The 13,728-nt window shown below is 47.5% G+C and overlaps 1 protein-coding gene across 1 annotated transcript; it reads left to right on the top strand.

Moving 5' to 3' along the window:
* Positions 1-187: 187 nt before the first annotated feature.
* Positions 188-13,577, top strand: LOC134035351 (collagen alpha-1(XXIII) chain-like). Its single transcript, XM_062480349.1, has 10 exons — positions 188-286; positions 945-998; positions 1,163-1,216; positions 1,328-1,381; positions 1,587-1,640; positions 2,364-2,420; positions 2,505-2,558; positions 3,263-3,316; positions 11,434-11,487; positions 13,449-13,577. Exons 1-10 carry the CDS (start codon positions 284-286, stop codon positions 13,575-13,577), a joined length of 567 nt encoding a protein of 188 aa, XP_062336333.1. The 5' UTR covers positions 188-283.
* Positions 13,578-13,728: the final 151 nt, after the last annotated feature.

Raw genomic sequence — 13,728 nt, 5'->3', positions numbered from 1 at the left:
GGTTTGGTGAGCCACCATTTTACCCGGGTGAGTTGGCTCGGCAATAAACGCCCTCCATTGAGAGTTGGCATCTGCGGTGTGTGTCGCTGAAGCGGGCTCTCAGACAGCCAAGCCCAGGTTTCAGTCGTGTCTGAGTCCTCCAGTGAGTCTGTGCGTGCGCGGCACAGAGTCAGTCATCTCTGTGTTCCTGCAGTGCCCCCTGAACCGCACAGCTGCTGAGGAGGAGGAGGAGGAGTGTGACTGCTCTACCGCCCCCCCCGGGCCCCCCGGCCCCCCCGGCCCTATGGTACTGCTGACACGCCTCTGCTCTGTCCCGCTACTGCCGACACACTACTCACAACATGATAGAATGTTGTAGAACGGACGCACTGATCATTCTTATTTAGGGTTTTCTCGTTTGTTTTGTCTTTTTTTTACTCTCTCCTCGTTTTCTCTCTCTCTCTCTCTCTTTCTCTCTCTCTCTCTACATCTCTCTTTGACACACACACACACACACACACACACATTCCTCAGCATTTGGCAGAGATCTTCTAGACTGTTTAGTCTGTGACCTCAGAGCAGTTTTGACACAGGAGCTCTAAAGGTTTCATTGATCAACGACAGGCCTCTGATTTATGACCCTGTGTCTATGTTAGAGATGTGTGTAAGAGACCCGTACAGCAGCCACTGTTAAACAGGCTACCCATTGTTACTGTACTATTTATTTGAAAGACCTTAAAGGAAAAAGGGACAGGTCATTCAGTTATGCTACTTCGAGGGAGTGAATACAACTGGTTGGTTCAACCTCAATCATGTGACCTGGCTTTCAATATCAGTTGCCCAAATGTGTTTAATTCACTCGGTCATTGTATTGTAGGTTTGACAATGCTAGACCTGTTATTCACGTGTTGGAGAGGTCTACAGAGTGGGATTGGTGATTGGCTGTGATTGGTTGTGTCCTACAGGGTTCTGGAGGGGAGAAGGGAGGGGCAGGCCCTCCTGGTCCTGACGGTAAGCCTGTGAGTACACACCCATGCCTCCTGAACACACACACGCACACACACCTTTTTCAAAGAGATCCTCACGTTACCTTATGTATACATGACTGACGCATGTGTGTTTGCGTGTGTCTGTCTATGTGTGTGTCTGTGTGTCTTTGTGTGTGCGTGTGTGTCTCCCTCAGGGAAACCAGGGGGAGTCAGGTGCATCAGGAGAGCCTGGCTTACCAGGGGAGAAGGTGAGACATCTACAGCACGTTCACAACATCCGCGACTCCCATTCAACACAAGCCTGCACAGCACATTCACGGGACAGTGTGTTTATCCTGTTGTCATGTCGGTTGATACAGGGAGAATCAGGCCCTCCAGGACTGAGGGGAGAGCCTGGTCTGGCGGGCTGGAAGGTAAGATGCTCCTCATGTTGTTTGGCTACTGGACATGTTCCCCAGTGTCTTCGAAACTGTGAGCCAGTCTTTTATTAGCCTCTAGTAGTCTGGGTTTTGGTAGTCAGTCAACGGAGGTGCGCCAGTACTTTGTCTTCCCCAGGTAGTACGTAGAGCCTTCATAACTTCCTGTACCTTCAATACTAATATGTTTCTCTCTGTCCAGGGAGAAAGGGGAGAGCCAGGGTTACCAGGTCAACAAGGCCCTCCAGGACCCATGGTAAGACATGTCTGATATAAGTAGCCAGTGTGTCTGTCAGTGTGTCTGTTAGTCAAGCAATCAGTCAACCAGTGAGCTAACCAGTCAGCTCAGAACGTTTTGACAGAATGCACTCTGCCTTGTGTGCTAGGCAGCTAGCTAGCTAACCCTTCTTTCGAGGGTGGGGCATATTGTCAGAGCCCCACAGCCCACACTGTTAACCCCATACAGCCTCTGCCTCTCAAACCACAATGGACCTCTCTGTATAACGGACCTAGTTGGGTCTGGTCGGGTCGGATTGGGCTCGGGTGCTTGGTGCTGAAGCATGGATCAAGCTTCAACCAGATGCTTGTGGGCACAGCAGACTCACTTATGCACGCTCGCAAGCACGCACGCACACATATACACACACACACACAGAGTTGTGGAGCAGGGCAGGCCCCAGGAAAGCCGATGGGGAGGAAGGATATATTTTCTGTTGTAGCGTTTCAAAACGCCAGACATTTGAAGAGGAGGAGGAAAGAGTACAGTAAATAATACGACCAAAAGCCTGGACTTTGATTTCAATGCTTTACTGTGTGTCTGCGATGTGTGTGTGTGTGTGTGTGTGTGTGTGTGTGTAAGAGAGGGAGAGAGGGAGAGAGAGAGAAAAACATTGTCTTTTTAGTCAGAATCTGTGTGTGTGTGCAAGCGTACGTGCATTTTATTGGAGAGGGAGTCTTGAAATGTCCTCTGTTTCCCCAGGGTCCTGCAGCCTCCCGGCTCAACCTCGGGGCGGCTGTAGGAATGCCCGGGAAAAAGGTAAAAAGATGAGTAAAAAAACGACGAGTTCAAACGTGTCAAAGGAGATGATGAAAAGGCCTGAAATTTCTGATGTCCACACAGGGACTTCCTGGTGAGAAAGGAGAAGTGGGACCTGCTGGAGAGATGGGACCAAAGGTAAGACACTGTCCTTCTGTCCTGCCACCGACCCACCAATCAGCAGTCATTGGAGAGTTTATGAATGAGAAACTTTTGTCCGATATCAAACGTATAAAGGTGATAGGTATGTAGTTGAATATATGCAGTGTGGAGCACAGCAGAACATAGAACAGAACAGAACAGAAAAGAACATAGAACAGAACAGAACTGTGCAGTACAGTACAGAACATAGAACAGAACATAGAACAGAACATAGAACAGAACAGAACTGTGCAGTACAGTACAGTACAGAACATAGAACAGAACATAGAACAGAACATAGAACAGAACATAGAACAGAACAGAACTGTGCAGTACAGTACAGAACATAGAACAGAACATAGAACAGAACATAGAACAGAACAGAACTGTGCAGTACAGTACAGAACAGAACATAGAACAGAACATAGAACAGAACAGAACAGAACTGTGCAGTACAGTACAGAACAGAACATAGAACAGAACATAGAACAGAACAGAGCCGTTTAGGAGGCCCTGCGTCCCAGTCTCCAGACCTCTCCCTGCTGTTCAGACAGTTTGTCTGAAGTGGGACCACAGGGGTCGGATGACTTTAATTGTGTTTGATTTGGCTCCTGGTCGCAGGTGGGACAGAGAGAAGCTGCTCCATGAGCTGGTTCTGTCTGACCCGGGTACTTCTAATGAGGTCTTTATTTTCCTTGCAGGGGGAACCGGGTCTGCCTGGAAAAGATGGGCCAATTGGTCCTTCGGGGCCCAAAGTAAGTCGATTTTTCCTCTGAGTACAATGGTGTGTTGTCTTGAGAGTTTGCTGTCTAACTAAAATCTGTTCAGGAGTGGGTCTACTTCAGATAGAGTTATGTGAAGACCACAGTGTTGGCCACATCTTAAGGGATTCTAACTTGTTAGACATGACAACGACATTAGCTTGTAAAGTGTGAATTTGCAGACGTGCACACAAACACACACACACACGAAGAGCTTGTGTGTGTGTGTGTGAGCTTCGGCACACCGAAGCTCTAATGTGTGCTGTCGCTTTTAACTGTTCTTGGAACTTGGATCTGCGGGTGTTAGATCAATTCACTTCCAGGCGCGCAGTCATTTGGCAGTCTTCCTGTTATTAAGATCAAATTGTGCCGTGGAGACACTGGAACTGTAACTCTAGAGTCTGTGTGCATGTGTGTGTGCGTGTGTGTGTGTGAATGTGTGTGTATGTCTGTGTGTATGTGTGTGTGTATGTCGCTGTGTGTGGGTTGAGAGCCACTGCAGTAACAGTCCCATGTCCTGTTCACCCTCAGTTCTAATGTGAAGCACATGGGCGGGAGGAGTGCTACTGCATGTGCCACAGAGCTGGCACCGAACAGACACTTCAACGGGTCCTTTTAGACACCAAGAAAAACCTTTAATCAGGCTGGAGAGGCCCGTCATTTTCAGTACAGCCTCTAGGGGTGCTGTTGGTACCTAGAAACCCATCCACCTATCTCGATCCATCCTGGTCACAACCAGTAGAGCCAAGTACCAAGCGATAACAGTAGCGTGTTGCTGATTTTGAGCTGTGTACGAGTATCTGTTGTTGAGGAAACTTCCAGTCTTTGAATAGTCATCATGTAGAGCATGCATGCCTGGAACCCGACACGTGTTGACCAGCTCGCAGCTCGTAGCTCAACACACAGTTCGAAGGCTCTTTGTTAGGCCATACCTTACGTCTGACATGTCCGTTGCAGCTCACGGTAAACGGCTAAACAGACACATACAAGAAGAGGAGATTTAAAGATGTAAAGGTTTAACCCAAAGTTCCGAAGAATTTGTACCTACTAATTCAAGTGCTCTCTCTCTCCACATCAGGCTGGCCGTAGAGTGTTCCCGGAACAGGCTCTAATGACCACCAGAGAGTAGTCCTCAGATACTGCTGCTCAAATAAACAGTTTGCATTTCCCCTGTGATGTTTCAGGGAACATTGCACTGCCTAATGATTCACAGGAACCAGTCTGCCTGGAACAATGAAGGATTCTGGGATATTCTGATGCAGTTGTTTGAATCAGTCAAACTACTGTTTAGAGGAGTTATGGAGTCAGAACAAATGTTTGGATGGAAAGTCTGAGTTGTGTCCTGTGCAAAGATCACGGTGCGGATACAACTCTTACATGTTAATCAACAGAATATTCAATAGGTTTAGCATCCAATGAAATTCAAGGTGATATTCTATCACAAATCAGTTTTACTGCTTAACTTTTCAGTTTTGCCGCCTTTCTTTTGGCCTCCTCTAGGTTTTCATCTGGGTCCTCTAACTTATAACCACCCATGACCACCTTATCTAAACACCACTTTAGAAAAAAAACGAGTTCTTTGATGGCATGGTTAGTCCGTATTTATACAAAGTGCGTTTAACCAATTAAACTTGGTTGCACTCGTCTGTGTGCCTGTTCAGTAAAGGCATGTGTGGTGTGTTTTTATTATCCCGCGTCCTCCTAACCAGACACACTCCCTCCTTTCAAAACAGCTCAGGTGGCTGGTTCTCATCAGCCTTGAGCGTGCGTGTGTGTGTGTTGTTGTGGTGGACGTTTACAAATCTGGCAGGATACCAGACCCTTTGCCCTCTCTCCCCTACTCAGCGGTTTGTGCCAAGCCGGGCCTGCAGACGCTCTCCGACCTCCTGCCAAGAACAGGTCTCTCGAGAGTGCTGGGTGACAGTTGCATGTGTGAGGTCACCGCCCGACAATTAACCTGTCCGGCTCTCAGCCAAAGACCTGCTACTGTACAAGCTAACTGCAGCGCAATGACATGCAGAAACCGAGAGTGTAAACAGTGTGTGAACGCAGGGTCTAACCTGAGTGCTGCTATTATGTGCGTTTATGTTTTTGGGAAGCAGCCTCGGGCCGGCCTGGATCCATTAGCATGCATTATGTATTCGCGTTAATTTAACCGCTGTTATTTTCCAGTCCTTTGTGTTTTGTAGTTATTTAGTTACTCATCCTGCCGTACATTCTTTTGCTCTCAAGATTTTCCACTAGAATGAGAATTCAGTGAATCGTTCAGTACGACGAGAAATATTTTCACTCACATCGAACATTTTCCACTGCACTTCTAAGCCTAGCATAATATTGGTTCTGGTGGAACACGCTGAGGGCATGTTTTGCTCATGTTTTGTAGACGTTTCCTTTGGTCTTTTAAAAATAATATCTGTCAAACTTTGATGCGGCCGTTTGCCTTTCCACACTCGAAATATACCATGGGTGAGTTCCTACAGTAGGTATGACACAGGAAGTGTGTCTGTGCGTCTGTGTGTGATCACCACGGAGGCACGGTAGACACTAGCAAGGCCAGGTGGGATTCAGGGCCCATTCTCCGCCTCATAGCCTAGCATAGATGGTTTGGTACCTGGATCTCTCTATAGAACCCTGCAAGAGAAGAGCTGTTAGTCACACACACCTGCCTTGAATGTTCCCACGGGACCACAAGAAGGTTTTCTTGGTCTAACAGGAGACACCCAGTGAGCAAGGGGACAGGGGTTCACATCGAGCAAAACCTCTTTTGACCTGATCACCTGTAGTAAAGACACGACAAAAGCACAACTAAAATCCTGTCAATATTTGTCGCCCGCGCTCCGACAGTTGAAAACAGGGAAGATGTCCCGCTAGACATGCCAGGACTGGCCTGGTGGACATACCAGGCCCCAGTCAACATACAGTAGTAACCCAGGTAACCTCATGAAGCCCAGCCTTCAGACGTCCAACACATGCGCCTGGGGTTCCCATCCAGCCTCCCCGTTCTATAGAGGATTGAAGAAGACCAATGTTTACACACCGAGCTGTTTTCAGAAAGCAGCAGTCAAGCCCTTCAGGTTTTAGTGGGCGTTCTTACAGTCGGCCCTATCGAACACTGCGGCAGATTTATCGTTGCTTTTGTCCTGTTCTGACCTGGGTCAGGCTCGTGGGCATTCCTGGGACTGGTTTAGCACCGGTTACTGAGGTGGTTTGGAGAGACTGAGACTAGAGAGACGCATTCTGAAGGTGCTTACATGTAACATGTGGACTGGAATGCTGCGGTTCTGCTATCCTTTAGAAGAGAGGTCAGTGTGGGTTAAGGCTGGGAATGGCTTGGTAAAGTTGGGCCAAAGATGTAATGAAAAGGCTGTAAAAGCAAAATAAGCCAAGGGTTTATTATTAAAGGGCTACAGGGTTAGGGTTAGACAGGGTTCCAGATGGTTAGACATGGTTAGGGTTTGACCAGGTTAGACAGGTGTAGAATTGAAGGGGGGCGGGGGGGGGGGGGGTTAACGTAGGGGAATAGATGTGTTTTACCAGTATCTAGGATCTGTGATCATCGGACCATCAGGAAGGCATTAGAACTTCTGACCTCCTTTATGCAAGATAGCCGTTATCAGCACCACCGTGACTATATACAGAACCCACATCTGCTTATCTCTGCAGCTGCACTCTGGAATCTCTCTCTCTTTCTTTCTCTCTCTCTTTCTACCCCTCTCTATCTATCTCTCTCACTCTTTTTCTCTCTCTCTCTCTCTCTCTCTCTCTCTCTCTGTTTCCCTCAAATCTTTCTCCCTTTGTGGCAAAATATCAAAAGGCGTACCACTAACTGTTGATCCAGCTCCCAGAATGATAAACATCTGAATCTGTTTGCTTTGTAGCTCTATAGATTAAGAAACAGTGGAAGATACCACACGACCACAGTGGATGAGAGGAACCTCCCTGTCAGCCGAAATCCTTTCCTCCGCTCCCTTCATCTCCCTCCATTTCCAGGCTCATTTGATAAGCCCGCCGGCTGGCCTGTTAGGTGTGGCTGGTTCAGCTTTACTGGCGAGTTTCTGGCACGAGGACAAGGGAGTCTAATGACACCAGTTCCCGCGCTAAAACCACTCACCATACCCCGACAACACAACAACAATCCCGCATGCACGCCAACACAGGAACCCTCACGTTTGGATGCACACATGCGTACGCACATCCCCTCTCATAAGCACGGCGTTTATGTTCCCACTGACACGCAAGCCAATTTAGACCCTGCCACTGTGCGCTTTAACAGATGTATAAAAGCCACATTCTCTGTAAAGATCTTTGATAAACCCGGAGCCGTCCTTTCAACAGTCCTGAATTTCAGCCTTTCTGTTACTGTTAATGTCAATGAGCCTTGTACAGTCGACTTATAAGACTCGAGTAAAGACCGTGCCGGCAACGTCTCCCATAAAACAATTCCATTGTTTGGGGTGAGGTGCTGTACGAAATTACAGTGTTCCTTATTATTCAACGAGGCCTTTGTGAGGTCCTCATGTCAAAACAAATGTGTTTTTCTACTCGGGTGCTCCATGCCCATACTCTTCAAAGTCCAGTGTGTATGTCTGTGCCTCTGCGTCTGTGGATACGCTGTACTGCAGTCCTGTATCTGCTCTCACGCTTAACCAGGGGGCAGAAGATGAGTTACACATCTGTGGAAGTCTTTGACTATTCTGAGCACACACACATACACCGATTTAATTTGCGCTATCCAATCGTTTCAGCCCTGCTTTTCTCTCCTGGATTTAGGTCCTCCAATGAAAGCAGTTAGCAGAGTATCAGCCATGCGGGCAGGGGTGTTGGTGTGTGTGTGTGTCCCCTCCCTGTTAATCCTCGCTGGAGGCCTGAGGTGAATGAGATCTGCCCTAGAGGAAACTTAAACTGCAGAGCAGTTAGACTCTGGCGTCAGAGAGGGGCGAAGTGCCTATCATGTGACGTAAAAAAGCTCTGTTCATTACTACAGTACTGTAATGACTGACTCGTGGCCAATCAATGAGAGAAGTAGAGGTAATTATGCAACAGGTTGGTCTTTTCCACCTACACAAACATTTGGTTCACCATTGAAAGACATCCTACTGGTTGCTCTGGCCAGCACACATCCTTCGTATGGTCACTGTTTTCCTTTTAGGAAACTGCCTGGTCGTGGGACATGTGTATTATAGCCTCCCCACATATGTTCGTTGCATGTGTGTGTCAGTGCCAGTCTGGACACAAAGCTGTGGTTGTGTGAGACCTGCCTCCCACTCTAGGCGGTGAGAGCTGAGACAAGCTTTTGGCAGTACAAGGGAGCAGAGTCTCCACCAGGCTCTGTACATCGCTGCTTCGTTCAGTTCTCTCTCACAACTCCATCATTCTTCTCTCTCTCTCTCCTTCTCTTTCTCCCTCTCTCTCTCTCTCTCTCTCTCTCTCTCTCTCTCTCTCTCTCTCTCTCTCTCTCTCTCTCTCTCTCCTTCTCTCTCTCTCTCTCTCTCTCTTCCTCCCCCCTCTCTCTCTCTCTCCTCGGAGGACGGACAGGAGGCCATTTTGGACAAGGACAAATGACCACTGCCACATGTTCCTGGTCCGGTGCTGCATGTCTGCGCTGCAGTGGCAGAGGCGCACAGAGAGCTCTTTATGCAACCCCAGCGTCGCTACGGGGGGAGAGGAGGGTCCTATCGTGATGCTCCATTAATCCGCCAAGACCACTGTCGGAGGCCTCATCATTAAAACACACTGACATGTAGACAGCCATTAGCGAGGCAGAACGTGTTTTCCTGTGTCGTTAGTGCTGTTGACCATGTGGCAGAGTGTGCGGTGGGTGGAACGCTGACCAAGCAAACAAACAGCAGTCCTCGGAGGAACCGTACCCTCAGACCATTCTCATGATGTTCCCCTCTATCGGGTGCTAATGTGGTGTGTTTTTCTGGGGGTTGAGTGGAAATACACAAGCAGGCACACACGCACGCACATGCACCAGTAAATAAACCTGGCCCCTTTCTGATTGTGTTTTTAATCAAGGTTCAGCAGGGGCCACAGCTTTTGAGCTCCTCTTCAATGTTTCAGAGACTGGAGAGGTTACCGAGCAACACAATCTATTGGTTGCTTACAGCTTGGTTACGTGAAACATGGTTGTTAACATTACATACTGTAGGTTTTAACTGTACATCGTTAAGATTTGTTGTCCGACTAGGCTGGATATACAATAGATTACATCGGGAGAAAGAATGCGTTTTATTCTGAAGTGTAGTATCAGTTGCCTAAAGTATTATATTTTCCATCTAGGAACATTTCCATTTCACATTTTCCTATTTCCGTTTTGAAGCGACTGTATGTTTTGCAACCAATTTGAACATCTGTTTTGATCTCTTCACCCTCCAACGCTTTATATTTTTCTGCACTTTTTGAGTAGTACGTTCAAAATAGACTACAATGACTGCTTGTCGTGTAGAACAATTTTGCCTTATTCTAAGTAGTGCCTGTTTGCTGACAAATTGCAGGTTTGAAAAACTGTTCCTAGACGGTTGACATTTGAAATTGTATTTTCTTTGGCTGGTTGTCATTATTTAGTGTAGTTGTGTAAATTGTTTTTGTGTATAACAACAGCAGTGGGGTTTTTTCAGTGGCTATATTGTCATTGGATATATTGTCATTGGTGAAACATCCAGCAAGTGAACCAGCCTGTCATCTTAACTTTTGGTTCAGAGCTGGTCTATCCTCATGTTACCCTTCTTACAGTACTGACTAAAATAGTCTGACCAACATATGAAACTTCAACTATGCAGATAGGCCTCTCATCTTCGCCTTGAGAAAGCCTGGTCTCTCTACAAATGAAGAAAAAGTCGAAATAAAAACCGAAATAACAAAACAAGAAAAAAACGCCAAATCACTGTCTGTAACAAGCCCTTGTCATGTAAAGCCAGCGGCTCTGCACTTGTCTATTTCCTAACCGTTATGGCGTACATAGATTTACGTCTCTGTGGCCTTTATTGGTGGACAGGCACGTCTGCTGGGTGGAATTACAGGGTCCGCTGCTTGTATGTTTTTACGTGCGCCGCGTGGCAGGATATTTCAAAGAAAAACAAACGTCAGGGAGAGCTAAATCCCGGCTCCTCTTGCCCATCCTGCCACCACCCTGCTCCACAGGGCTGGTGTTTAAATACATGTTACGCTGGCTCCTCTCAGCCAGGAGCAGGGACTGATGTCTTGGGAGGAGGTCAGTGGACACTAGGCTACTCCCTCTCCTCATTACAGCTGGGACTGTACTGTAACTGTCACCAGTCAGCATTTTTGGCTCTGCCACTCTGCTGCGTTTGAGATACAATGCCCTTTGTTCAGCTTTTTGAGGGAGACAAAAAAAAAGAAGTTTCCTTTAGTAACGGAGGGGGCTTGGATAGCCATTAAAAGCATTATGAGTATGTTATAAACAGTCATTAGGAATTTATGGCCATATCATAAACATTTATAAACTCCATTACAAAGTGGGAGCAGATGTGTTTTGAGGATAAATCAAGCTGGGATGGGGACAGATGAGTCTGGGTGGCGGGCTTCCTGATTGGCCGAAGGAATCCCACTTTCACTCAGGGAGCCCACTGATTGGCTGAAACCATCATCCAGGAAGCTGTCTAGCCCGTCAGTGTGTCCAGTGTCCAGAATAGTGGCCGGGAGGGTAAACCAAACCACTGGTTGTGGTCAGCTGGGTCCATCTCCCTGCCCTGAAGCTGGTGTCCCCGAACACTCAACTATTGGATTGATTCAACAGAGAGTCAAGGGTTTCTGCTGTAAACCATTCCTTCCCTCCCAAATCCGTCATGAATTTGGGTGTAATTTGAGGGAAACTGAGGTGGGTGGCCAAAGGGAATTAAGAATGTATTAGAAATCCAGAATGTGTAGCTTTGCGACACAGTATGCCCAGGTGTATTGTTTGGGGAGGCTTAGGAGTGAGGGGTTTCAGAATAATTTCCCTTGGTTGGACTGCTGCACATTATGTCCAAAGGAAACATAAAGGAAGAGCATACACCGTCTACATATGGAAGATCCGTCTGCGTAGTCATTTGCTTGTGAGATCTTGTCACATCCTGTTCTGATGTCTAACGCTGGTGCTGTCTTCCCAGGGAGAGAAGGGAGATGCTGGGCTGAGTGGAACAGATGGTCTGCAAGGAGTCCCGGTAAGTCTGAAACTCCTCACACAGAATACAAATTACCACACAAACACTATCGTCACTGAGTTGGAGGACAGTTACAGCAGGATACATTGCAGAAAGCAACGAGTGTGAAAGAACGTGAAAGAAACGTTCATCCAACTGCATCCAACTGTCTGATTGGTGTTGACGGAGGGCAGTGCAAAGTCATTTGCATTGACAACAAGCTTCCTCGTGTTTAAAGAAATAACAGGTATGGCTGATTATTGTGTTGTTGGGGAACCCATTCATGAAATCAGCTCTGTGTGTGTTGTATATCAAAAGGGTTGGGGAAAGTCAGTCATGTGAATGGAGCAACAAATGTGGAGATTGCCCACAAACAAACACATTTTCTGCCCGTTCAGCACAAAAAAAGCTATAATCAGAAAGTACTTTTTAAGTGGCTTCATAAAGATCTGGGGGGAAAGAGGCATTAGGAAGTAGGCACGCAACCTTTCTGCTGCCCCCCTTAACACTCCACCACTGGGTTTACCAACCTCAGCCAGGACACACGCCCTACACGTACACTGCCACACACACCACTCACGGTTAAACACACCCACCCACACCCACCATGCACACACATACACTATGTTCACCCCCCCCCCCCCACACGTATACACCCACACACACACCCACCCACCATGTTCACACCCACTCCCACCACACACGCCCAACACTTACACACACGCCTAACACGTATACAAACACAATCCCAGGTTAGATATTGAATAGTACACTGTCTGATCTACAAAAGAAGATTTTATAAAGCTTGACAAAGACAATCACAACACAGGAGATGGATCACTGTTATCTGCTGTGTGTCGTGATTAGACAAGAGATGACGGTTCAGAGAACGAGAGAGGGAGAGAGCAAAAGAGAGAGAGGGAGGGAGAGCAAAAGAGAGAGAGATAGAGGATGGAGTGATACAGAGCGAAAGAGAGAGATAGAGAGAGGATGTGAAGGAGCAGCTGTTGCACTTCTCCTGTGAGGTTCGGTTAGTCTCCAGGCTTGTTTGCAGCGGCGGCGACAGCCAGTGTTTGTAACTCAACCACAGTGGTCCTGATGTGGCGATCACAACCATCTGGAGCGCACTGAACATAATGGCTGCTAACCACTAACCAACAAACCTCTGCACAGGCGTGCTTCAAACAGAACATCACAGGAGATGAACATCAAACCGTACCTTCAGACGTCTGTGAGATAGCCCTACCTGAGGTGGTCTGTCGCAGAATCACTCCAAGCAGCATGTGCTTTGAATTCTTTATCAAACTGTTTCCCTCCTAAACATTTATTCCGGGTGGCTGTGGTGTGTGTTTATGTGGTGTCGACGTGCCCAGCCTGCGCCGTAACAGTCAGCCAGAACAGTCAGTAAACATGGACACGGGTGTGTGAGAGTCTGGTTAAGTCATCATCATCACCCACAAGCTATAGTTTATAGACTGCAGTCTCTTTCGGCTTGTCTGACTCCACTTACTCCATTACCCAGATGCCTTGTTGACTGGCTATCAAACTGGCATTGTAAAGGGTTATTGCTATTTCTGATTCAATTCAATACAACATTGATCCCCTTGGGGCAGTCAGTTAGGGATATTACACTGCTTCAATCAAAATACATGCATACACGATGCTCAGACAGTAAAATACATCAGTGAACAAATGACTATGCATGAACATGTCGTAAATCGTGTAACTACTGCGTTTGATTGCTGTTATGGAAGGGTTGATTAGGCTGGCAACGGTCAGTATTTAATTAGTATTTCAAACCCCAATGTTGAGGACTTGTACCCACCCTTATTGAGGACGTGTACCCACCCTTTCTCGCATGCAGAGAAACCTGCTACGGCACGCACACAATCACACACACGCATCCTTGTTTTCCGAATCAAACCACGCCCGCATGCGATGGGTGAAAACCCATCGCAGAATCCAGTTTTACGAGTGTGTAGCCCCAGAGTGAGCCCCCACACTCCCCTCTGAGGGGGCCTGCCCCTGGGCCCCCTGAGGGGCCTGCCTCTGGGCCCTCTGAGGGGGCCTGCCCCTGGGACCCTCTGCTCCGACGTGCGGGCCTCCTCTGATCAACTGAGTCGTTAATGCGGATCAGGATGGAACACTGGGACCAACATCAAAGACACACTGTCCTCTTATCTTCCTTCCTCTCTTCTGCCCACTCCTTTAATGATAAACTGTGTGTGTGTGGGGGTTTGGGTGTGGGTGTGTGTGTGTTTT

This window comes from Osmerus eperlanus, chromosome 15 (assembly GCF_963692335.1).
Source record: "Osmerus eperlanus chromosome 15, fOsmEpe2.1, whole genome shotgun sequence".
Classification (NCBI taxonomy): domain Eukaryota; kingdom Metazoa; phylum Chordata; class Actinopteri; order Osmeriformes; family Osmeridae; genus Osmerus; species Osmerus eperlanus.
This window is presented reverse-complemented; position numbering and strand designations above follow the sequence as displayed.

Coding starts and splice junctions, on each gene's coding strand:
- LOC134035351 (XM_062480349.1), top strand. Junction 1,217..1,327: donor CTGGCTTACCAGGGGAGAAG/GTGAGACATCTA, acceptor CGGTTGATACAG/GGAGAATCAGGCCCTCCAGG. Junction 2,421..2,504: donor TAGGAATGCCCGGGAAAAAG/GTAAAAAGATGA, acceptor ATGTCCACACAG/GGACTTCCTGGTGAGAAAGG.